The 26019-nt window shown below is 41.3% G+C and overlaps 1 protein-coding gene across 2 annotated transcripts in view; it reads right to left on the reverse strand.

The window, feature by feature from the left end:
• Window positions 1-1719: 1719 nt before the first annotated feature.
• ZDHHC9 (zinc finger DHHC-type palmitoyltransferase 9) overlaps window positions 1720-26019 on the reverse strand; it is a 30948-nt gene continuing 6648 nt past the window's right edge. For both annotated transcript variants that reach the window (XM_045882385.3, XM_045882376.3), the window contains 8 exons: window positions 20050-20210; window positions 15396-15554; window positions 10145-10282; window positions 9188-9236; window positions 8340-8442; window positions 7408-7511; window positions 6703-6799; window positions 1720-2640 (listed from right to left, as the gene is read on the reverse strand). In XM_045882385.3, coding sequence (XP_045738341.1) covers window positions 2524-2640; window positions 6703-6799; window positions 7408-7511; window positions 8340-8442; window positions 9188-9236; window positions 10145-10282; window positions 15396-15554; window positions 20050-20210 — 928 coding nt within the window. In that variant the 3' untranslated portion in view covers window positions 1720-2523. The remainder of the gene's footprint in view (window positions 2641-6702; window positions 6800-7407; window positions 7512-8339; window positions 8443-9187; window positions 9237-10144; window positions 10283-15395; window positions 15555-20049; window positions 20211-26019) is intronic.

Consider the following 26019-nt stretch of genomic DNA (forward strand, 5'->3'; position numbering starts at 1 on the left):
TGTAACTCAGACTAGGGACAGTCCCAGCTGGTGCACAGTATGAATGGGACAGATCTTCAGGCCAAGGCCTTAAATACAGACGATTTATAAAGGAAAAGAAAGAGGACAGGGAGTATATGAAAAAAGCAGAAACTTTTAAAAAACTGATTTCACACTAGAGATAAGGGATTTCCAGGTTTACCCTTCATCTCAGAAAGAGAAAGCTTCTCTGACAGACCTCAGGGTCAGCAGAAGAGTGGTTGAGGTTAAGTTGAGTGAGGAGAGAAATCTGTCATAACCCAAGAGAAAAGATGGGCTGAGACAGGGTAGGCTGAGAACTGACTAAAAAGGGGTTCATCTGAGTGTCAGGTTAACTGGAAAAACCTAGTAACTTCCAAACTCTCGAGGCTTGGCCTCATTTTGTACTAACTAAAATCTAACTACAAGGATAAACCTGAGAGATCCAGAAAAAGAATGGGAAAGTAGAAGCAGATAGGAGAGGAATCTGAGTCAGTCAGAGCCAGTCTCCCCACTCCCCTTAAGGATTGCTACACTCAAACCCTGCTACAAGGAAAATAGGAAGACATATGGAAAAATCTAGAAGCAGCTAAATTTCATTAATTTTAATTAACTGGGGAGGGTGAGATAGTTATTGGTAAGGAGTCTTGACTTTAGACCATTTAAAAAGAAATATATACCATCGCTTGTAAAAGATCACTAACAAAATATTTCCAAGAGGGGGCCCTGATGAGCCTGCTTTAATAACTAAGACTCATTTGCAATTAACAGCATCCCTCTGCATAAAAACAATATCCTAATAAAGAACATTTTCTCTTAAGTAAATATAACCCCCTCCGACCCTCCCAATCTTGCTAACACTGTATATTGCCTTGAAAGTCCTTTTTTCATAGCCCAGAATCAGGTAAACGTCAGCCCAGAATGTGATATAGATCAGTGGAGAGTTTGGGAGCTATCTCTCCAACTCAAGGGCCCCCTAGGAAATGGGAGTATGGGTAGTAACAAGCAACCCCTTCAACCCCCACCCCCACCCCCCCACACAAAGACATTCACAACCTCATGGTGGTTCTTGAAATGGAAGGGGGAAGGAGGAGGCAGGCAGTTTGCATTAGACACAGTTTAATCACCTTCAAATAGATTAAAAGTTCTGGTTTACACTTCCCCCCCCTCCCCGTAAGTCATCCAGACAGGACCCTGGCTTAGAAAGAGAAAAACACAGGTGCTTTAGGAAATATAGCCACATATAATACATAAATCTTCTTCCCTGAAATAGAGCAGGTCCTGAGCAGAGCTGACTGGGGGCCACGGCCCACCCCCAGGGTGAAGTGGCTCTGGGACTCTGCCGGTGGAAGTGCTGGAAGAGCGGGGCTTGGACAAAGCCCCTGTGTGGTTACCAAGCCCAAGGTGGGCCAAGGCCTTGGAGTGGGTTTACCCGGGAGGGCAGCAGTGCTGGGCTTTCCCTCCTCACTCAGCCGAGGCCTAATGGAAGTACTGGTTATTCTTTTTTTTTTTCTTCTTTGAGGGGACATAGGGGGAGAGGAGAGGAGAGGAGAGCCTCTCTGTGCCTTGGTTTCCCCACTTGTGCATTCAGGGCCTGTACAGGCCTCACACAGGGAGTCTGAGGGGGTAGTGTTTAAGTGAGCACTCAGGCTTCCTCTGAGGAAAAGGAACCACCAAAGTGCAGACTTTTATTACTGCCATTCCTGCTCCTAGTGGGAGCAGGAGTCAAAAGGAAAACAAAAGGGGCTAACGAGAAAGGAGAGATGAGACAAAGAGTGCGAGGGGCCATGCCGTTGGCATCTCATCAATTCTTACTAAGAATGGCACAGGTATTAAAAAGTTTCTGGACAGTCTACAAGAAATGTGAATTGTTATCTCTACGGTAACTACTTACATATATCTAACTGGAAAAGAGTGGGGCTTGGGTGTTAAGAGTGGGCAGGGGACAAAGGAGAAGCTACATGAATAAATACAAGTGGAAGTTACCTGCCCCGTTCCTGAAAGGATTTGCTGGCAATGTTGGCACTTTGTAGCCAGGAGAATCCTCCAAGCCCACTCTTCAATTCTGAAGGCCCCAAGAATCCAGTTAGGATTCCCCGGCCAGGGTTCTCTGTGACTGCCTCTGGACTCAGGACATGCAGCAGCTTGAGAGGATTTGAGCCAGTCTCAAGAACCGTTAACCCCAGAATTGGAATAATGACCCCAAGCAGGAGAGCTGGGATCTGGAGAAAAGAGAAGGGAGTCCAAGGAGACTCCGTGTCTGAGGCCATGGAAAGCCAGTGCCAGGGCCTAAGAGACCCATTTGTCCAGTTACCAGAGGTGACTGACATCTTCTGTGACTGCCTTGAGTCCAGAAATTAAAAAAAGCTTGCAGCAAGAAAATGCCAGTGTGCAGTTGGGTGAATAAAGACAAAGGAAAACAGTAAAAGGGACAGCTCACTTGCTCTCTGTCTCAGGTTTATCTTCTCCCCTTAAATCTCTCACAGCCCTAATTAAACACAAACAAAAGTCTCTTCCATAGATAGGCTACTTCTCAGCTTCAGTCACCTCCTGTGGTGGCTCTGGGGGCTCTGGGGGTGGCATCTCTTCAGGAGTGCTGGTGTCCTCTGGCATCTCATTTGGGCTCAGATGTTCTGTTGGGGCCTGAGAAGGAAAACAAATCAAATTCAATGCAAAGCTCTCCCTTAAAATCCAAATGGAGATAATACACAGACACTGAACTCTTCTTCTGAACCCATCAACCACACTGATGCTACAGATATGCAGCCCCTGACACCACACTCGGAACCAAGACTGAACTACAGTCTTCTCAACAGAATGCAACTGAAGTGTGAGTTCTATTCTTCACTGTTGTGGACAGATGTTTCCCTTATTATTCAAAATAAAAATAAAATGGACCATAAATAATTACACAGAAACCCCACCTTCACAACAGAATGCTATAACATAACTTGTCTAACAAGGCCTGATCCAGTGGTTCTCAATCTTTTTTTTTCTCTTAACACACAGCTCACTAGAACAGCGATTCTAAACCAAACAGGGTGGGGTGGCAAAATCTTCAGATGGTATATGTGGTTGGAAAATGCCCCGAGTGATTCTAAAATACTATCCTTCCCTACATTCAACTTAGCATCACTAACCTAGATTGTTATGATTTTTTTTTAAAGATTTTATTTATTTATTTGAGAGGGAGAGAAAGCAAGCATGAGCAGGGGAGGGGAGGGGCAGAGGCAGAGGGAGAAGCAGACTCCGCACCGAGCAGGGAGCCCAACGCGGGGCTCGATCCCAGAACCCCGGGACCATGACCTGAGCCGAAGGCAGATGCCCAATGACTGAGCCACCCAGGCGCCCCTAGATTGTTATGATTTAACGTCAGATTCATCAGAAAAATGATATTAAAATGATGATAATAATATATAAACAAGAGTTTGCTTTACTTCAAAAAAAAAAAATTCAAAATTTAGGAAAGGCAAAGTAGAGAACAACTGACTTTACAGAAATCATTCACTTTTTTAAAAGTAGGATTCTATTTGAAAAGAAAGTTCAAATCTACTAAAAATCTATTAGAATAAACAAGTTCAGCAAGGTTTCAAGATACAAGATCAGTATACAAAAATCAACTGAATTTCTATATACTCCCAATGTACAATCCAAAAATGTAATTAGGAAAATAATTTCATTTGCAATAATATCAAAAAGAATAAAATACTTACAAATAAATGTAACAAAAGAAGTAAAAAACTTATACTCCGGGGGCACCTGGTTGGCTCAGTTGGAGAAGCATGTGACTCTTGATCTTGAGTCATGAGTCTGAGCCCCACGATGGGTGTAGAGATTACTTAAATAAATAAAACTTAAAAAAAAAACCAAAAACTTATACTAGGGGCGCCTGGGTTGTTCAGTTGGTTAAGCGTCTGACTCTTAATTTCAGCTCAGGTCATGATCTCAGGGTCAAAAGATGAAGCCCCGCATTGGTTCTGTGCTCAGCAAAGAGTCTGCTTGAGATTCTCTCTCCCTCTTCCTCTGCCCCTCCCCCTGCTCACGTGTGCACCCTCTAAATAAATAAAATTAAAAAAAACTTATACTCTGAAAAATACATTAAAGAAGACCTAAACAAATGAAGACAGCCCATGTTAATAGTTCAGAAGATTTAATCTTGTTAGAAAGACAATACTCCAAAAATTGATCTATAGATTCAATGCAATCCCCATCAAAATTCCAGTTGGCTTCTTTGCAAACAGACAAGCTGATCCCAAGATGCATAGGGACATTCAAGGGACCCAGAACAGCCAAAACAATTGAATAAATAAAGAATAAATTTGTACTACTCACACTTCCTAATTTCAAAACTTACTACAACACTACAATAACCAAGACGGTGTGATACTGGCACAAGAATAGAGATCCTGATCAATGAAATAAGATTGAGGGTCCAGAAACAAACTCTTGCATTTACAGTCAATTGATTTTTTATTTATTTATTTATTCATTAACAGAGAGAGATAGCAAGAGCAGGAACACAAGCAGGGGGAGTGAGAGAGAGAGAAGCAGGCTTCCTGCTGAGCAGGGAGCCCGATGTGGGGCTCGATCCCAGGACCCTGGGATCATGACCTGAGCTTAAGGCAGACACTTAATGACTGAGCCACCTAGGTGCCCTACAGTCAACTGATTCTTGACAAGGGTGCCAAGACAATTCAATGGGGAAAAAATCGTCTTTTCAACAAAGGGTACTGAGACAACTGGATATCCACATGCAAAAGAAAGAATTTGAACCCCCTACCTCACACCATATATACAAATTAGTTCAAAATGGATCAAAGATCTAAACATAAGAGCTAAAACTATAAAATTCTTAGAAAAAACAGAGGCATAAGTCTTCGTGACCTTGGATTAGACAATGGTTTATTAGATCTGACAACAAAAGCCCAAGAAACAAAAGAAAAAAATAGATACATTGGACTACATCAAAATTTAAACTTTTGTGCTTTAAAGGACACCATCAAGAAAGTGAAAAGACAACCCACAGAATGGGAGAAAATATTTACAAATCATATATCTGATAAGGGACTAACACAGAGAATATATAAAGAATTCTTGGTACTCAACAATTAAAAAAAAAAATCAAATTGCCCAATTTAAAAATAGATAAAGGATCTGAATAGACACTTCTCCAAAGAAGATATACAAATGGCCAATAAGCTCATGACAAAATGCTCAACATCATTAGGGAAATGCAAATTGTAACCGTAACCATAATGAGATACCACTACATTACCCACTAGGATGGCTAGAACCAAAATGTCAAATAATAATGACAAGTGTTGCCAAGAATGTGGAGAAACTGACACCCTCATACACTCCTGGTGGGGGATGTAGAAGGGTTGCAGGTACTTTGGAAAACAGTCCACCAGGTACTCAAAAGGTTAAACATAGAGTTATTATATGACCTAGTGATTTCACTCCTGGGTATACAGCCAAGACAAATGAATGCATATGTGTCTACGCAAAAACTTGCACAGGCAAGTTCATTGCTGCATTATTCATAATAATCAAAAAGTGCAAAGAACCCAAATGGCTATCAGTGGAGGAATATATACATAAAATGTGGTACTATCCATATAAGGGAATATTATTCGGCCATATAAAGGAATGAAGTACTGCTACATGAGACAACATGGATGAACCTTGAAAATATTATGTCAAATAACAGAAGCCAGTCATAAATGACCACACATGATATGATTCCATTTATAAGGAATGTACAGAAGAGGAAAATCTATAGCAAAAGAAAGTAGATTAATAGTTGCCTAAGGATGGGGTTGGGGGAACTAGGAAGAAAGAGAGAGTGACTGCTGATGGGTACAGGGGTTTGGTGAGGGATCATGAAAATGTTTTTAAAACTGATTGTTGTGATGATTGCACAAATCTGTGAATATACTACAAACCAGTGAATTGTACATTTTAAATAGGGATTTTATAATGTGTGAATTATAGCTCAATAAAGCTATTATTAAAAAAAAAAAAGAAATGTCAAGGGGTGCCTGGGTGGCTCAGTTGGTTAAGCGTCTGCCTTCGGCTCAGGTCATGATCTCAGGGTCCTGGGATTGAGCCCCGCATCGGGCTCCCTGCTCAGTGGGAAGTCTCCTCCCTCTGCTCCTCTCCTTGTTCATGCTCTCTCTCTCAAATAAATAAATGAATAAAATCTTTAAAAATTGTCAAATAGTAACTTTTTAGGAACATGCTTTGTAAAGTATATCCTGAGCAAGACAGCTGGGAGATTTTCCACAACATCTGCATATGCTAGGGAGGAAGCCCCCTTCCACCAAGGTAACCCCTCCATTAATTCTAACCCACTGTCCTGACCCCTATCTTTGCTCTGATAGCATTTTATGCTTCCCTCCTCAAGGCACTTTTCATAACATTGAGCAATGGCCTGTATTCTTGTCTCTCATCCCCACTAGACAACGAGCTCCTTGAGAGCAGGGACATTGCTTGCCTTGTTCACTGGCATATCCCTAGCACCTAGCACAGTGACTGTGCTTAATCTACCTCAAGGGCACAAAGATCTGAAGACAATGTCAGGGCAGAAGCAGAGACAGAGAAGCTGGAACGACTGGACATGAAATTGCCTAATTATATCTCAAAGGTGTAAATTTAGCCTACACCTTCTATCACTGACTCAGCCATTACATCAGGAATACTTACTGGGCTCTGTGGTAAAAGGCTGCTACTGGTCTCTTGAGTACTGGGAGGTCGACTTCCACTTTCCTCCAGTGGCAAAATACCCCTTCGGTCCAGCACACTGAAAGAGAGAGGACTGTTAATAAAGCATTTTGTATTCACCCCTCCACCCACCCACCCCCAGAACCTCATTGTGTGTACTAGAAAACATAAACCTGACCTTTAGAAGCCTAGTGTTTCCTAACACATGTCTCCTGTCTTCCATTCAGTTTTTTCTTCCACAGACCAGGGAACACCACATTAAGCAGGGAACAAACAAATGAAATAAGAATGAAAGCCTGTGGTCTGTGGTCTGTGTAGATATGGCACCAAGGGATAATCCCCAGGAAGACCCATTTGACCCCAAAAGGCCACATTCAGAAGAATGCATCAAGGGCTCCTGGGGGGCTCAGGCAGTTGAGCATCCAACTCTTGATTTTGGCTCAGGTCATGATCTCAGGGTCCTGGGATTGAGCCCCCATGTCAGGCTCCCCGCTCAGTGGGGAATCTGCTTCAGGATTCTCTCTCTCTACCTCTCCCTCTACCCCTCTCCTACCCCGCTCTTGCTTTCTCTCTCCAATTTAAAAAAAAAAAAAAAAGAAAAAGAAAAAGAATGCATCAGGCCAGGTAATAGGATCAGGTTGAATTGCTTGTCCCAAGAATCCCAGTATCTTCTAGTCCTCTGAGTACCTGGGGGGCAAGGGGCCACACAGCACTTCACAGCAGTTCTTCACAATGTTGCCATGGCTATAGGGATTCTGGACACGATTCTTCCCTGTCCATGAGCCTTTGATCTGCAAGATAAAAGCCAAGGCTTATAGTAAAAATTATGTTGCAGAAATACTTGCAGCATGGAAAGATGAAAAGCTCTGGAGATGGATAGTGGTGATGGTAGCACAACAACATGAATGTACTTCCTGCCACTGAATTCTACATTTAAACATAGCTAAGATGGTACATTTTATATTATGTATATTTTACCACAACAGGAAAAAAAGAAATACCTGCCTAGCCATGGAAAAATGTTCACAATTGAGTGAAAAATCAGAGGCTGAACAGTATGTATTATTTTCAATTAAAAATACGAAATATATATTCATCTAAACAAACATGGGAACAAGTCTGGAAGACTACAAATCATACCATTAACAATGGTGAATTTAGATAAAAACTTAAAAAAAAAAAAAAAACCATGGTGACATCAAGGAGGTAAAGTTACAGGGACTTATTTGCCATGTTTTACTCATCTGTATTTTCTGATTTTCTACAATGAGCATGGATTAATTGGTAAGTTTTAAAAAGCAGGGATTTATTCAGTGCAACTGCCCCTCTCCATTCCAAATCCAGAGGCACTAACTAGCCTTTAAGGACCTTTGAACAGCTGAAGACCTTGTACCCATTCAACCACTGAACCCCTTCTTTCCAATTCTCAATAGGCACTCAGCTCCAAACAAAGCAGTGTGCTTTCTCTTCCACGCATTGGATTTAACAATCTCCCAAGCCAGGTTTCTGTCTGCCTCGACCTCCCAAGCCCTGGAGACTCAGTTCTCAAGCGGGTAATGAGAGAATAGGTTTTGGGGAGAGAAAGAATATGTGATGAGGAAAAGGGAAAGTTGACTCACGTCTTCATTGGTTGTCTGGTTGAGAGCCACGAGGAAAGTGTGAAATCCAGTCAGTCCCACGACGGACCAGAGTGTGAAGAAGCAAATGAGCACTTCTAGAACAGTGAGGTGATGCTAAGGAATGTTGAAGAAGCTACACCAGGGACTCAAGGCCTCAGCCCATACTCATGGCGCCAATCACACCATCTTTACCTCTCAGAACATATACCACAAGTGGCCAAGTATCCATATATAACAACAGATGAATTCTAAACTCGCTGCATATATGAAAGGTGAAGGACTCCTCTTTATTCACTACGAGTAGCTCTCTAACATTTCTGGCATTTTTAAGTGTTTGTTTATTCATCATTAGTTCTTTGAAGAGAATGTTTAGAAGAGGGCCAAAGCTAAATAATGTTGGCCATCACTGCCAGTGGGAAATCCATCAAAAAATAAACCTTATAAATGAAAATTTGGTGGGAAAAACAGAACGTGACTTACAGAAACCCCATCTGAATCTCCTTTTCAGAAATGCAACTGCTGTACAAAATAAGCCTGAGCTGTAACAGAAAGGGAGGACTTTGGTCAAGCGACATAAGGGGTGTACTGAAACAAACACAGGCTGAGCCCGGGATCAGAAGGACTTGTGAGGGAGGCAGTGGAGAATGGGCTGAGGGAAAAACCTCCATTTAAGCCCTGGCCATCTTCCATTCCGGTTGCTACCATTAAGACTATATATTTTTTTTAATTTCAGATCTTGGCACTCTCTAACATCTAAAAAACGAGACGGTGGGAGAAATGCAGAGAGAACGCCTACTCGAAAGTAGTTTAAGAGGGAGTCACAGGGACATACTGCCAGGGGAGGATATGTTCCAGGAGTTTCTTTCAACGTCTCCAGGAAGCCAATTTTCAAGGATTCTGTTAAATTGGGAGGACAAGTAGAAAGAAAAATCAATGACTTTAGTAAAAAATGCACACTTATCCTAGTACCCACTCATTTCCTTCCCTCCCTATCCCTTGTTACAAGCTGGCAAGAGATTAGCCCTCACTCAGACAAGGGACTCTCACCTACAAGCTGGCAGTATCCTCACTGAAGAGTTTACATTTTCACTGCGGGACGACCTGGCACTGGACTACAGAGTCTGGCAGAAGCCAAGCTTCCTGCTCCTCTCCCTTTCCCCGAGCCCCCAACTATGGCCATGGATGGGGAATATTCATTCATAGATGAAAGAAATCAGAAATATCTAAGAAAAATCCTTTCTCCTCACCAATCCGTGTACCTCCTTTGTTCAAAATCCAGCTGAGAACTCATCTCTTGATCAAGAAGCCTCTTTTAACTCCACATCCCATCTGTCTTTAGGGTGATTTGGTGTGTGTGTGTGCACGCATGCACATGCACACATGCATATGCACACATGTGGGTGTGTATTTTCTGTCTCCCAAAGTAGACCATGAGCTACTGAAAGGCATTTCTCTAGTATAACCCCCTTCTACCACCTGGCACAGAGCAGGTCTTATAAGACAGAAGAAGAAAGTATGCAGTCTTTGGGATCACCTCAGAAATGCCCACTACTCTGGATACAGACCAGTAATCAGAGCCTCAGTCTTCAGCAGAAGGCCAGTGAAAAGGCCAACACGCTCAGGAATACGGATTGATGTGAGCTGAGGTTTGGAGCTCTGCTCGAGAGCAGAGTAGTATTCATTTCTAATTGGTCCTAGGATGCCTTTGCAATAGTAAAGTCCCACCAAGAAACCCAGCCACTCCCCTCAGCTCTCCTTAAGTCTTCTCCCACCTTTCACCAACAGACACTGCCCTGCATACTCACTGAGAGCCACATAGACGATGTTGAAGGCGAAGACATAGATCGTGAGGAGGGAGAGAGAGAGGATAAAGAGGTAGAAGTAACGGTAGTTCCTCTTTCCAACACAATTCCCCACCCAGGGGCAGTGATGGTCGAAGCGCTCTGTGGGAGAAAGAGAGTCCAGTGCCAAAGCCTCCAAAACAAAGCACAACATGCCATCCACATAGTACCTAATTTAAAGACCCCCAGGATCACTGCCGATTTCAATTATAAAAAAAACACTGGTTTCTATTTTTCACTTTTTCAGAATGTTTTCAGTCATCTCATTTGATCCCCACAATCACCCTGGAAGTCAAGCAAAAGAAGATATTCTTGTCCTCACATTGCAGTTGAAGAAACTAAGGCACTGAGGGGTCAAGTGAACTGCCTCACTGTCAGTTGACAACAGAGACTTTGCTTTTCCAAAGAAAAATCTTAGGTGGACTTACTAAGTTCAGGAAGAATAAGTAGGTGAAAAAATAGCCAAGGAAATTTTAAAAAATGAGTAGTATGGTTTTTCTTAGCCTCTAGTTTTTTTAAAAAAATGATAAAACTACAGGGGCACCTGGGTGGCTCAGTCGGTTAAGTGTCTGACTCTTGATTTCCACTCAGGTCATGATCTCAGGGTTGTGAGATCCAGTCCTACATTGGGCTCTGAGCTGGGCATGGAGCCTGCTTAAGATTCTCTCTCTCCCTCTCCCTCTGCCCCTCTTCCCCCCCTTCTCTCTACCTCTCTAAAAAAATTAAAAAATCAATGTAAAAACAAAATATAACCATAAAATAATTATAAAGAATAGATGAGGGGTGCCTGGGTGGCACAGCCAGTTGAGGGCCAACTCTTGGTTTTGGCTCAGGTTGTGATCTCAGGGTCATGAGATCAAGCCTCGAGTCAGGTTCCGCACTCAGTGCGGAGTCTGCTTGAGATTCTCTCCCTCTGCCCCTCCTGCTCCTGCTCGCTCTCTCTAAAGTAAATAAATAAGTCTTTAAAAAAAAAGAATGGATGACCATTTATCCACTGTATAGACAAGTATTTTCTAAGTAACCATAAAAGTAATGAAAGAAAACACAGATATTAAAGAAAAATATATTTGACTCCATAAACCTTAAAAAATAGCTTAAATATGTTAAAAATACTATAAAAGAATATTAAACAGGAGAAAACCAACAGAAATATATGTAAATTTTAGACCTTAGTATATGAGAAATCCTTATAAATCAATAACAAATTACAAATAGTCAAAGGGCAAAACAGTTAACAAATACCACATAAACATATATTTAAATGTTTTCAGATTCATTAATAATTCAGTGCAATACTAGTACAATTTTTGCCCATCAAAATAAGAATATAAAAAAACAATATCCAGTGCTGGTGATAATAGCTTAAAATGGACACTAATATACTCTTTGTGGGAGTATAAATTGAGAGAGTCTTTCTGAAAAGCAGTTTGGCGGTGTGTATCAACAGCCATAATAAGGCTCACACCCCTTTGGCAAAATAAATCCATTTTCAGTAATTTCTCATAAGGAAATAGAGATGTGCACAGAAATTTAAGTTCAGTAATTTTTTTAAATTTTTTTTTAAAGATTTTATTTATTTATTTGACAGAGAGAGACACAGTGAGAGAGGGAACACAAGCAGGGGGACTGGGAGAGGGAGAAGCAGGCTTCCCGCTGAGCAGGGAGCCTGATGCGGGGCTCGATCCCAGGACCCTAGGATCATGACCTGAGCCGAAGGCAGACGCTTAACGACTGAGCCACCCAGGTGCCCCTAAATTCAGTAATTTTTTATTAGAGTTTTTATTGTGGTAAAATATATAACATGCAATTTGAATATTCATTTTAAGTGTAAAATTTAGTGGCATTAATTACATTCACAATGTTGTGCAACCATCACCATTACCTATTTCCAAAAATTTTCACCACCTCCAAAGAGAAGCTCTGTACCCATTAAAGAGTAACTCTCCACTTTCCCCTTCCCCCAGACCCTGGTAACCTCTAATCTTTCTGTCTCTATGCCTATTCTAGATATTTCATGTAAGTGGAATCATACAATATTTGACTTTTTCTGTCTGGCTTCTTTCATTTAGCATAATGTTTCCAAGATTCATCCACATTGTAACATATATCAGCACTTCATTCCTCCTTATGGCTGAATAATATTCCATTGTACGGATATACCACATTTTGTTTATCCATTCATCTGTTGATGGATACTTGGGTTGTTTCCATCTTTTGGCTACTGTGAACAATACTGCCATGCACACTGACATACAAAAATGTTTGACTATCTATTTTCAATTCTTTTTGGTATTGTTATGGACAGAATTGTGTCCCCCCCCAAATTTATATGTTGAAGCTCTAACCCCCAATGTGACTATATTTGGAGACAGGGTTTCTAAGGAGGTAACTAAGGTTAAATGAGGTCATAAGGGTAGGGCCCTAATCCTGTCAGATGGTATCCTTATAGGAAGAAGATGATGATGAGACACCAGGAAAATGGAGAGTTACTCTTTAAGCAAACCTGCCACATAAAAACATTGGAAACTGTAGATTTACACAGATATATTTTTACTGTATTTTATTTTTATTTTTTTAAGATTTTATTTATTTTAAAGAGAAAGAGAGTGGGGGGAAGGTCCGAGGGAGAGGAAGAGAGAGAATCTCAAGCAGACTCCATGCTGAGCACAGAGCCCTACACAGAGCTTGACCTCACGATCCTGAGATCATGACCTGAGCCAAAATCAAGAGTTGGATGCTTAACTGACTGAGCCACAGGCACCCCTACTGTATTTTAAATCACACTTTTTCTGATAATATAATTAATACATGCTCATCGTAGAAACCTTGAAAAAAAGAAAGAAGAAAAATGAAGGAAACAAAATCACTCATAATTCCACAACCTATAGATAATAAACTACAAGCATAAGCATCTTGGTGTGTTACCTTGCATATATCTTTACATGTATTTTTTCAAATGTGTAACTAAGATCACACTATATATATAGCCTATCTCCTATTTTATTTCATTTAGCTTTCTGATTTGAGCTTTTCCCGTAAGTCTATTGCATGAATGTCCCACAATTTATTTGACCACTTATCTACAGGTGGACAATTGGGTTTATCCAATTTTTCATCATTATAATAATCCTGAGGTAAATATTTCCATACCTAACTCTTTTACCACATCCCTGATTATTTTCTTAGGATAGATTCCTAGAAAGGGAATCGCTGGCATCAAAGGGTATACATATTATAAAGCTTTTATGAATCTCACCAGGTTGTCTTCCAAAAAGTTTGTTCCAATTTACACTCCTGTCACGGTAGGACTAAGCATTATCAGGTTTTATTTGCTAATGTTCTAAATTTAAAAAGATCCCGTTTTAATTTTTATTTCTTTGATGTTTAGTAGGGATGACCCTTTTTCATGTTAACTAGTTAATTACATTTCCTGTTTTACGAACTGTCCATATTTCTACTGGAATGTTAATGCTTCTTTTTAAAAATCAGGGGTGCCTGGGTGGCTCAGTTGTTAAGCATCCGCCTTCGGCTCAGGTCATGATCCTAGGGTCCTGGGATCGAGCCCCACATCAGGCTCCCTGCTCAGCAGGAAGCCTGCTTCTCCCTCTCCCACTCCCCCTGCTTGTGTTCCCTCTTCACTGTGTCTCTCTCTATCAAATAAATAAATAAAATCTTTAAAAAAAATCAAATTGCATGAGTTCTTTATATTTAAGAATATTAATAAGGAGAGGGAATTCTTTATGAAAACCTTCATATCAGACCTTCTTGAAATATCAAGTTTCCTAGCTAATTTAAAACAAGTTTTGGGGTGCCTGGGTGGCTCAGTCGTTAAGCGTCTGCCTTTGGCCCAGGTCATGATCCTGGGATTCTGGGATTGAGGCCCACATCAGGCTCCCTGCTCAGCGGGAAGCCTGTTTCTCCCTCTCCCACTCCCCCTGCTTGTGTTCCCTGTCTTGCTGTGTCTCTCCCTGTCAAATAAATAAATAAAATATTTTAAAAAATAAAAAAAATAGTTTTAATTTATAAAAGTCCTATCTACATACAGATTTTTACCATATAAAGTAAGCTTTATCTTCCCAACATTTGCCTAAAGAATTGGCTAATAAGAAGAAAGCAATGTACTCAGTCAGGCATGTTCCACGGCATATACAAAGAGTGCTAGAAGTATGCTTGGGGAGCCTGGGTGGCTCAGTCAGTTAAGCGTCTGACTCTTGGTTTTGGTGCAGGTCATGATCTCAGGGTCCTGGGATCGAGTCCCAAACCCTGTGCTGGGCTCTGTGCTCAGTGCAAAGTCTGTTTATTCCTCTCCCCACCCCCAACTCTGCTCCTCCCCCCCATCCCCCTACCCTGCACGCATGTGCACTCGAGCTCTCTCTCTCAAATAAAAAAATTAAATCTTTAAAAAAGGAAGTATGTTTATTGGTAAAGTAAGGAGTTGCACATATATGCCTATCAACAGACATATTTACTGCCTGTTTCTGATCTTTCCCAGGGTTCAGCACACACTAGGCAGTGATTACAATTAAGCCACATATACCCAGATAGAAGCACAGACCCATGTATTATGCACACCTGCCACCCTTGCAGCATCAGCAGAGAAAGATGAAGTGACAGTTTTGGAATCAGACCTGCTCCAGTTTCATCTCACATTAATTACATGAACCTGCATAAAGGTGCTTCACCTATTTCCTCATCTGTAAAAAGGGGATAATACCTATCGCATGGGGTTCTTACGAGTCTTAAATGAGAGAAAGGGAAAGCACTTAGCACAGTGCCTGGGATATAGTAGGAACTCAATAAATGCTAGCAACTTTCTTCTTTGGTAACACTACTTCTTACATATCCCTTCCTTCCCCGATGCTGCCCTCCAGTGGACTAGATTTCTCCTCCCCCTACGTAAGGTGGGCTCCACTTGAAACAAATCCAGATTTGAAAAACAGGTAAAGTTTACTTCCCCATTTACCAAAAAGGTTTTTTTAAATAAATTTTAGACTAGAGGATATTTAAATTATGGTTTGATCTACTACAGAAGTACAGTTGATTTACAGTTGTTCAGAAGCATGTTTCCTATCTAAAGTTTCCTAACTAAATCTAGCTTATTTCCTATAGAAACCTATCTTCCCACCCCTACTGATTTTTCCCTAGAAAAATAACCCTGACCCTCTCCTTCAGCTCAGCCTTTCCCCCCAGACAGAGCCCCTTTGGTTTTACTCACCCACACAGTTGTCACAGATGCTGCAATGGGAGGCCCGGGGAGGCCGAAAGATCTTGCAGGTATAACAGTATTTCAGCTTCACAATCTGGTTGTTGATCTGGAAATTCTTGATACGAGGAGGCGGTCGCTGGCCCTGGGGCACTGCACCATTGGTAGCTTCTGTAGATCAGTAAAGACAGTTAATATCACTGCCAGCCATTATTTGAGCCCCAAAGTCTCACCACTTCTCCAAAAGCAGTGGGAGCAATCACCAGTTCCCTAGGCCCACTGTTTTCTCCAGACTAGCATTGCCTGAGGGCACTCTCAACATCAAAGAGTGTCGTGTCAAATTCTGCTGAATGCCATGCAATTCTTTTGTGCAAATGTGAAAAAAGGTTTCTTCACATTTTTGGCAGATTACAAAGAAAAACATTCATAAAAGAAATAAAAATGGCTAAAAAATATATAAATATATGAAATGAAAACATTCAAATTCACTAAGAATCAAAGACATAAAAATCAACACAAAGATACTGTTACCTCCTACTATATTAACAAATACTAAAAAGAATAAAAATACCCAGTGTTGGCAAGGACGGGAAGAAGGTATTTTTATACATTATCAGTAAGCAATAAAGCAGTGGCTCCCAAAACTTTAAAGGCATATATTTTTTGACCCTGCAATTCTATTTCTAAGAATTTAACAAAATTACAAAGAGATACACAAAAGATGTTAACACAAGGATATTTGTCACAGAGTCCCTTTTAATAGTGAAAACCTGAAAATAACCTCAGTGTCACAATAGGGGGTTGGTTAAGTAAATTATGATACATGCATAGGATGGAATATTATGCAACCATTTAAAATGATATAGACAAGTGAATGAAGACTCAGGACAACAGTCACAATATATTGCACAATGAAAGTGTACACTAGAAAGCAACTAGTGTACATTCTATCTTGCAAAAATAAAATATATGCATGAAAAAAAGACTGGTAATACTTAGAATCAGAAAAATAATCATTTCGGGGTGCCTGGGTGGCTCAGATGGTTAAGCGTCTGCCTTCAGCTCAGGTCATGATCCCAGTCTCCTGGGATCGAGCCCCACATCGGGCTCCTGGCTCAGCGGGGAGTCTGCCTCTCCCTCTCCCTCTGCCTCTCCCACTGCTCATGCTCTCTCTCTCTCTCTCTCTGTATCTGTGTCTCAAATGAATAAATAAAATCTTTAAAAAAAATAATACTCATTTAAAAATAAGAGTAATGTATGCTTATTGTAAAAAGTTTGGAAAAAACAGAAGATATATATAAGAAAAAATAAAAATCACCGACAGTCTCTCAATTCAGGAATATCCATGCATTTTGGTGTATTTCCTTAACAGGTGAATAAACATTCGTGATTTTTAAAAACTTGAGATCATATTATAAATATAATTTTGTACCCTGTATTTTTCACTTAACACTATATGGTGAACATTTTTCCATGGTTGTTAATTTCTCTTCCAAAAATATTAATATTGGCAATATAATATTCCCTCATATGCACATACCATAATTTATTTAACCATTCCATACTGTAGGGCATTTAAGTGGCCTCTGGGTTTTTACTATTTAAATGGTGTTGCATGAAAAAACTTAAAATATTACAGATAAAGCTTAAATCCCCTCTGATCACCACCCCAATCCCAATTTCCACCTCCCCTCCTCAAGAATAAATACATTTGTTGGGGCACCTGGGTGGCTCAGTCGGTTGAGCGTCCTACTCTTGGTGTCAACTCAGGTCATGATCTCAGGGTAGTGAGACTGAACCCCAAGAGTTGGGCTCCAGGCTCACCTAGAGTCTGCTTGAGATTCTCTCCCTCTCCCTCAGCCCCTCCCCCCATTCTCTTGCTCTCTCTCTCAAATAAATAAAATCTTTTTAAAAAAAGAATATATACATGCATTAAAATTAATTTCTCAAACAGAAAGAAAAAAGGAAAAGCATGTTGAAGTCTGAGCAGTAATATATGAAGTTGCTGGCATTAAAATAGCTAGGCCCATATTAAAAAGAAAAAAAGGAAAAAGAAAAAAATGACGTGCTGAAAATCCTTCTACAGTAATTTGTATAACTCTGATTATTTCCTTTAACTAAACTCTAAGCAAAGTGGAATTACTGGATCAAAGGGTATGAATCCTTAAAGCCCATATTGCTTATTGTCAAAATGCTTCCCAGACAGATTGTATCAATTTGCACGCCCATCCATCTGCAGCATATGAGAATGCCTGTCTCGTTGCACCCTAGATGTGCAGGATAATTCTAAAAACAGAATAATTTTTCAATTCACTTTGATTTTAAAAATATCTGCCATATGGAACTTTTTTCCTTTTTTTGCAGAGTGGGGTGGATGCTGTGAAATCAAACAATAACAGTGTGCCACAAGTCTTAAAAGGATGGGGATAGCTATTCATTAGAGAATGATATAAGTACCAGCATGCCACCTTAATATTCCTTTGCATGGGCTTTACATGAGGGCACCCGTGAGATAGAGTTCATGGTTCATCCTCCCCATGAGGCACTATGATGCAAGGGAATCACAGTGTCGTCTTCTGCCCGTCCCCCAGCCCCCACGCACACAGCATACCCAGCACAGGGATGAATGTAAGTTAACAAAAACTTGCTAACATAAACATACGAATGAACACAAGAATGCATTCTTCTAAGGAGAGAAACATGCTAAAAGGAGAGGTCTCAATGTGACAGCTCAAGCCTGGGCTCCAGGCCCAGTGATCTGGCAAAACAGAACTAACCTTGCTAACACCTGCTGCTAGATGCAAGAGACAAGTCAAGGCACTGCCTTGACCTTCAGTTTCTCCATATGTGAATGGAAAGAGGATGATAAAAGAATAATCGAGATGGAGAAAAGATGGCACACACAACTCTCCCTCCTATCTTGCTCCTATCTCAGCTTTACCAGGTCTCCCCTGAACTCCAGCTGCACCAGCACACCCAGCCTCTGCTTTCTCCCCACTATTCCCACTCTCACCCCATCCCTAAGTAGTTCAAGCTCAGACGTGCACAAACCTATGTCCCCCTAGCGCAACTAAAACAGGCTGGAACTCTTCAAAAAGAAATTCGCTGAGAAGCTAGAGGGAAATGCAACTAAAATAAACAAAAGAAATACAAAAACTTGGAAGCTTTCAAACCACTCTAAAGGAGTATCAAATCAACACATTGTATACTTTAAACTTACACAATGTTGTGTCAATTATATCTTGATAAAACTGGAGGAAAAAACATCAAATGGAAATGGGAGAAAATATTTCATTGATGATAGCATGCATATAAACATTAGGAATAAACTCAATATGAGAAACAGAGAAACTAGATTCTAAAACTAAAAATTTTATTCAAGGGCATAAAATTCAATCTGAAAATAAAGACACAGTATTTTCTTGGATAGGCAGATAATATTATACAAATGTAAATTCTCTCAAAAAATATAAATGTAATATACTACCTATTATAACTTTAATATGTTTGTGTGTTTTTAATTAAATAATATTAAAATAAACAAACAAACACCCTAACAGTTTAAAGGCTAACTATAGATTGGTGGTCCATGGGCATAGCTTTTAGTCTTACAAGTTCTGGGCCCCTTTCTTCTAATCTATCTGGCTTGGATGCTGACTCAAGCTACTTGGGTACTGGACTTGCAAACAATTTCGGCAGGCACTGCTATGGGGTCTGAGGGGCTCCCAGTCCCCGCTAGCACTGGTATCATGGCCTTCTTTCCCAGTGTGAGCTCCTAGGATATTCCCTCCTCTAGCCCTGGGATCTTCTGCTTCAATTTGTGGAGCCACCCTGGCTCCTGGCTAGTGTACCACTTTATCTCTGTCCCAAAGAGACCTACCCTGAGCTGAAAACTGCACTGTAATGAGCCTGTAACTGCTTCCTTTACCCTCCTTTACCTTCCTAGAATTCTCAATGGTTCCTGGCACCATGGCTGTCTCCTCTCACCTTATGTATTGCCTTAAAGCAGGAATTCTTGGTGGGGCTCATGAATGTGCTTCAAAAGATCTATGAATCCCTGAAATTACATCTGAAATTATACGTATATGCAAACATATAAGAATATTTTTGGACAACCTGGGTGGCTCAGTTGGTTAAGCGACTGCCTTCGGCTCAGGTCATGATCCTGGAGTCCCGGGATCGAGTCCCGCATCGGGCTCCCTGCTCGGCGGGGAGTCTGCTTCTCCCTCTGACCCTCCCCCCTCTCATGTGCTCTCTCTCATTCTCTCTCTCTCAAATAAATAAATAAAATCTTTAAAAAAAAAGAATATTTTTATGAAAAGAAGGCTTATAGCTTTCATCCAAAAAAAAAAAAAAAGAACCAAATGAGTTCATGACCCCTCAAAAGTAAAAAAATCCCATCCTCTTGGGAACAGTGCAGCAAGACCTTGGTAACAAACCCCTCCTGAAACACAACCCAACGCAAGGAAGAATGAAGCATATGGCTTTCAAATCTTGCTAAACCTGCCTTACCAAAATCATAGGGTGGTCATGATCTCAGATTCAGGATCTTAGAGGGAAAAGGCTAGAAATGATTCTTAATCTCCAACTACTATTAGGATTCCATTCCCTTAGTGATTAAAGTCACCCACTGCACAGCATCTTGCCAGCTGGTTAGAACACTCACCTATCTCCATTTCTATGAAAGCTGCTTCATCTGGTAGGGCCCGAGGGATCACTCCAGGGTCACTGAAGCTGGTCCTCAACAGTGTAGCCATGGAGAAAAGGAAGAGCATGGCAGCAAACACAGGGATGGCAGGAGACAGCTGGACAGCCAGGTAGCGACATCTGAAGAAAGTAGGTGATTGAACATTTAGTTATACCTACCCTATATTGATCACAAACTGTTACCAGCATGTGGATCCGGTCTCCACAACAAAATCAGCAGTACCTTGAGGGAAGGGACCATGTTGGTTTTCTTCTCTTGAACTACCCATAACTCCTAATATATGGTTCTGCACATAGTAGGAGCTCAACACTTATCTGATTGATGCCACCTATAACCTACAGAAGACAGTCTCAAGGGGCCTCTCCATCACCAAATCCAGTTCCTCCTGTCAGCCTGTTGAGAACCACATTCCCTCTGTGCCTTGGGAAAGGCTCACACCTACTAAGGTCAGGGAAGCAACTGAGCCTGGACTTGTAAGTACCACAGGCTGTTCTCACTCTGGGAATGTCTAGAGCTTTTCATAACCACTCATCTGGCATTAGGCCTGAGCTCAAGGAGGAGGAAGAAAAGATGAGGGCCATCCATGAAGCAGGGTCCCAGCGTCAGACGGTACGTCTGGCATGCTTCAAGGCCAATGAAAAAGCTTCACAGCTGCTGACTGACTTTGCAACATCCATCCTCTTCTCTCCTCAATTAGCTCTACTAGTAGGTACTCAGTGACCTTAGGCAAAGGAATAAGAAAATTGTATCTCCTCAGCACCTCTTCCCAACATCATGTTTGCCCCTCTTCTTTCCTCATAATTCACCTGGAAGGCCATCCCTCTTCCTCTCTGGATATCCCAACTCTACTCATCTTTCAGGTCCCAGAGACATCAATGCCATCGTTGTCATCATCACGACAATTTAATGAGCACTCAGCATATGCCAGGCATTGCACTAAGCCCTTTATATGCATTATCTCATTCAAGTCTCACACTAAATCTAGAAGGTAGAGTCTATCATACCCATTTGATAGCTGAAGACTCTGGGATTTAGAGAAGTCTTGCCTCTTCTGAGAGGCCTATCCTAAGCTGCACTAATCTCTCCCTTCTCTACCACTGTCGTCCTCACTGCCAGAGCCTTGTATTGTTTCCTAGCTGGTTTTCACTATGTTGACCTCATCTCCCCCAGCTGGACTTCAGAAGAGCAAGAACCTTGTCTTTTTGAAGTGGGAATGTTTGGGTTTGAATTCTGGCTCTACCAGCTCCTCCTTGGGTGACTTAATTAACTTCAGTCTCCTTAGCTGTGAAATGAGGATAATAATAGTACTACATAGGGTTATTGTGTGGATCAAATGCATGAATATAAATAAAGTGCTTAGAACTGCACCTGACACATAGTAAACGTTAAGTAAATGTCAGCTCTTAACATTACCATCGTAGTTCTGTATCTCCCAGAGCTTAATACAAGTATGGGAACAAAGAAGCTATCAACAAATACTTGTGGCACTCAATTGAATTTCAAACCAAATAAATAGGAATGTGTGGTGAGAGTTATCACTGACCTATTTTTATTCTCTTCCTCCTGAGGCACATTTTTTCCTTCAATACAGAGATCTTCTCTTGGAGGCAGATTCTAAGTGGATGAGCAAGGACCAGAGGGAGAGCGGAGAAAGTAATCTGAGGAAAAAGGCTTACCTCATTGGCATGGGGATTAAGCAAGCTGCTGTCCACTCAGAGTGAACATTTAACCCCAGGTTGTACATTCACTGTAGTTTTGGAACAATCCACATGAGATCCTCCCCCTGTCTCCCTGCCATACACATGACTGCGGCGGGGGGCGGCAGTATAGCCCAACTATAATATTAGGCTGAGCAGTTTGTCAGCAGAAGGTGAACATACGTAGTGAACTTGCAAAATGATTTTTGTGGCTTTTTGTTTGCTTGCCTGCTTGTTTGTTTTTAACAAAATCCTTGGTCATAGACTGATTTTGTATGATTTACTTCCTTCCCCTAAAAGCTAAGGGTAGGGGGTATAATTTGAAGAACTGAAGGATCTGACTACGTACAGGGTAATTAAGGCCCTTGCGTATCACTAGCTTGTGGATTACCTTCTTTTCCATGTTCCACCTTCAGTAGTACAGATAATCAAGAAGTGAATTTGGAAACAAAAGTCACCTCCACCTAATCAGGGACCCAAAGGACACAGGAGAAACATAAGACTGTTTCACAAGCAAGCCAAGTAAAATTACCACACTAACAGAAAATAGCCATCTTTCTAGTCACTGCCCATTTCTAAGATCACTCTTTGAAAACAAACAAATAATTTCTCTAGGACACAAACTGCTCTGGGTGTACAGTCTCCAATGAATAGAAAAATCAGAGCTATCTGATTGGCCACCGAAGGGATTTTAAATCATTTTATTACAGGAAAAAGATATAGAGAAAATAAAACAATCTCTCTCCCTCGTACACACACACACATGCGCGTGCGCACACACACGCGTGCACACACACACACACACAAGATCAATGTTGCCACCATGCATGAAGGACCCGAGATTAACTAAATCTCATTCCAACACCTGCTTGTTAACCAGACAAAGGACAACTTAGATTTGAATTATGCTACGCCATCAAGGATAAAGGTCTCTGTAATCTCTACACGGACTATCTTCTGCACCTGCTAAAACAATCCACTCTGTATGTCAACAAGTACACAATAGGCTCATTGTATTGTTCTCCAGAGATGAGGCTATTGGCAGCCAGTTGTCACTAGCGAGTGGGTGTGGCTGGGAAGGCAGATGTGGGACCAGCAGGCCTTTCCACTCCAAGTAAGAGGAAACAGAGAGCCAGTAGCTAAGACTGCTCTTAACTACAGCCTATCATGTCTGTCTTTAATAGTTATGATCAAAAATACCCCCTTAGGGGGCACCTGGGTGGCTCAGTTGGTTGTCTGCCTTCGGCTCAGGTCATGATTCCAGGGTTCTGGGATCGAGCCCCACGTCCAGCTCCCTGCTCAGCGGCGAGGAGCCTGCTTCTTCCTTTCCCCACTGCTCCTGCTCTCTCTCTCAAATAATTTAATAAAATCTTTTTTAAAAATACCCCCTTAAGTTAATCCCGTAATTGCAGCAAGCTAGAGATCTGTCTCTGACAGGAATAGGGTATGTGAAAATTGGGTGGCAATTCCCAATATCAATCTGAAAAGTCAGGAGTATCCTAAATCACTAATTCATCCTACTGGAGGACTGGATCTGTCATCCATGAATATAAGCTAACTGTTTTTGAAATCCCCTAGTATTTTCCATTTATATTACTTCTTGGAATAGTGATATTCATACACTTCTTGAAACAGAACTCTCTTTTGTCTTCAGAGTACTAAGAGGCTTTCCCCCTTCCAAAGGGTTTAGAAGTCGCTTTTCTCCCTTGTGAATTTTATAAACGCAACCATGTCCCCACTATCTTCCTTTACGCCACCTGAAGAAATATTATTTTAAGCCACCTTCTACCAACTTCTTGTTTGGCCTCAGGCTTCCATAGCTGGGCTACATGACTGGACTTCCACATGTCCCATGGGCCACATGGTGGTACTGTCTAGCAGTAACCAGCAGTGCCAGGCTGGGCTGGTGTGTCATGTCCCATCCCCCATTCCTAGCACGCTAGTTCATTGGCGGGACAATGATAATGACACAGACTTCAACTGACATGAAAAAACTCAAGAGATTCATGAGTGGATCTGGTAAGAAACCAGACAGATTCCATAGCAGAGCTCTGCCTCACAGACTGGGAGCATGGATTGGTGTTCTAAACAATACTCTACCTCTAAGTCTCCCTAATAGCTCAGTGCAATCAATCAGCCAACAAGTATTTATGTGTCTAACAAATGAAGAACAAGAGAAAATAGGATTTAATTTTGTTGGGAAAAACATAACTAACATATGAAACAGCTAAAGAATAAGATCAGACCAATAACCAAGTGTTAGGATGGTGATTCAGACTCTAAGGACTGTAAGTGGTCAGAGAAGAGCTCTCTTGGGAAGTTGGTGGCTGCTTAAAACCACTCCCATAGCAGCTGTTAAGGGTGCCTTTAAGGAAAAGCTGTGCTTGGAACAGCAGAAAGGGCCCAAGGTTAGAGTCCCATGATGGCCCTTGTCTCACATAATAGTAATAAGCCTTTGCTATAAGTCCTCACTGATATGGACGGTTGTCTGTTCTCTTACACACTACCTACTTCTAAAGCATAGTAAACATGTAGAATCACCTATAAGACTGGCTCGAGGGTCTTCTGATGACACTCAAGAGTCTGCTGATAGGGAAAAAGTTTCCTTGGACACTAAAAACATAATTTAAAATCAGCCTCTAGATTGACTGCTATGTGAAGGTCAGAGGAAGATGCATAAGGCTGTTTTGCTCCAGTAGCAATGGGGAAAATTAACCAAACAGGGACATCTTCAATTCTGAGGCAATGAGCCATCTTCTCACTGAGGAGGGCCAAAATCTCTAGCCAGGCAAACCTGCTAAGTAGTTGCTAAATCGCAGTGATAATAGCAAATTTCACATTTCGATTATAACAAAAATAACAAATTTCAAATATAACAAATAACAAATTTCAAATATAATATACTCCTGCTCAAAAATTTAGAACAATTCCCTGCTGCTTATTATATTAATCCCCAAACCCCACAAGCCAGTATTCCAAGGCCCTCCATTAACTGGTTTTATCTAATCATCATCATAAGGTTCTTGCCTTCTCATTGCACCATTCCAGAAATATCCCCCTAATTACCCTGAATTCACTAGCTTCTTGCTATTGCAAAAGGCATAAGGTACCTCCTTTGTTCTTAAACACAATACCAGCTCGGGTGTCTCTGAGGAAGAAGATTTAGGAGGTCTCTTCTTTCCCTCAATAAACATCTCAACTGATGTCAGCATGCTGGGGGAAATCCCTGTTCTTTGTGCTCACTTTTCCCAAAATAGAAGATCACTATACTCAATTGAGACTCATTCTCAAAAGATGGGAGGGGCGCCTAGAGGTGCAGTGAGTTAAGCGTCTAGCTCTTGGTTTCAACTCAGGTCACGATCTCAGGGTCCTGGGATGGAGCCCCGCATCCGGCTCTGCACTCAGCATGGAGTCCGCTTGAGATTCTCTCTCCCTCTGCCCCTCCCGCTCATTCTCCTCATTGTCTCTCTCTCTCTCAAATAAATAAATAAATATTAAAAAAAAAGATGGGAGATGCATTCAGTAGAGATTGACAGTGTGAAACTCATCACCACAAAAGGTAGTAGAGGCTGAAAATATACAAATAAATTCTGAATGATGGAACTGCAAAGAAAGGAAAGCATACTGTTCAGGAGACACAACCCAACCCTTCTCCAGGGAATGTGCTTTATCAGGAAGTTGAACTTAGCTACGTACCTTAACAGATTGGTATCAGAGAGGCAACTATGACTTTCTAAAATTGCCATTTGGTTGACCAAGTCTTAGACAGAATCTTGGGCTAGGTAAAGCACAAGACAGAACCTCCATAGAAAAATTTTCCAGAGAATGTTCTCTTGGTTAGAGATCATGATAAAGCCACTTTTTCCTCCTCCCAATCTCATGTAAGTAACTTCAGGAACCTGGACCTTGGAATTATAGACACAAATATTCTGCCATGTCAGTTTGGTTTTGGTCTACATAGCTCTGTGTTCCCTCAACCTGGTAACTTTGTGTTGTCATATTGCTTTTTCTCTTCCATCTCTCTGCAGGGACATGATGCCCCTCTCATCAGGATCACCCACATGGTAATGAGGTAGGGAGAACACATTGCTTAATTTTTCTCCAAGCCATCCTCATTCGGGCAGCAGGGACTATGAGTAGCCACAGAGGTGATGATCCCCCCTAACCCACAAAACTTCCTTTCTAGGTTCACACTAAACATAGGCTTCTCTGTTATTGCAAGACTACCAGA

Source organism: Mirounga angustirostris, unplaced genomic scaffold (assembly GCF_029215605.1).
Source record: "Mirounga angustirostris isolate CCGP_5_RB_7025 unplaced genomic scaffold, mMirAng1.0.hap1 SCAF_11, whole genome shotgun sequence".
Classification (NCBI taxonomy): Eukaryota; Metazoa; Chordata; class Mammalia; order Carnivora; family Phocidae; genus Mirounga; species Mirounga angustirostris.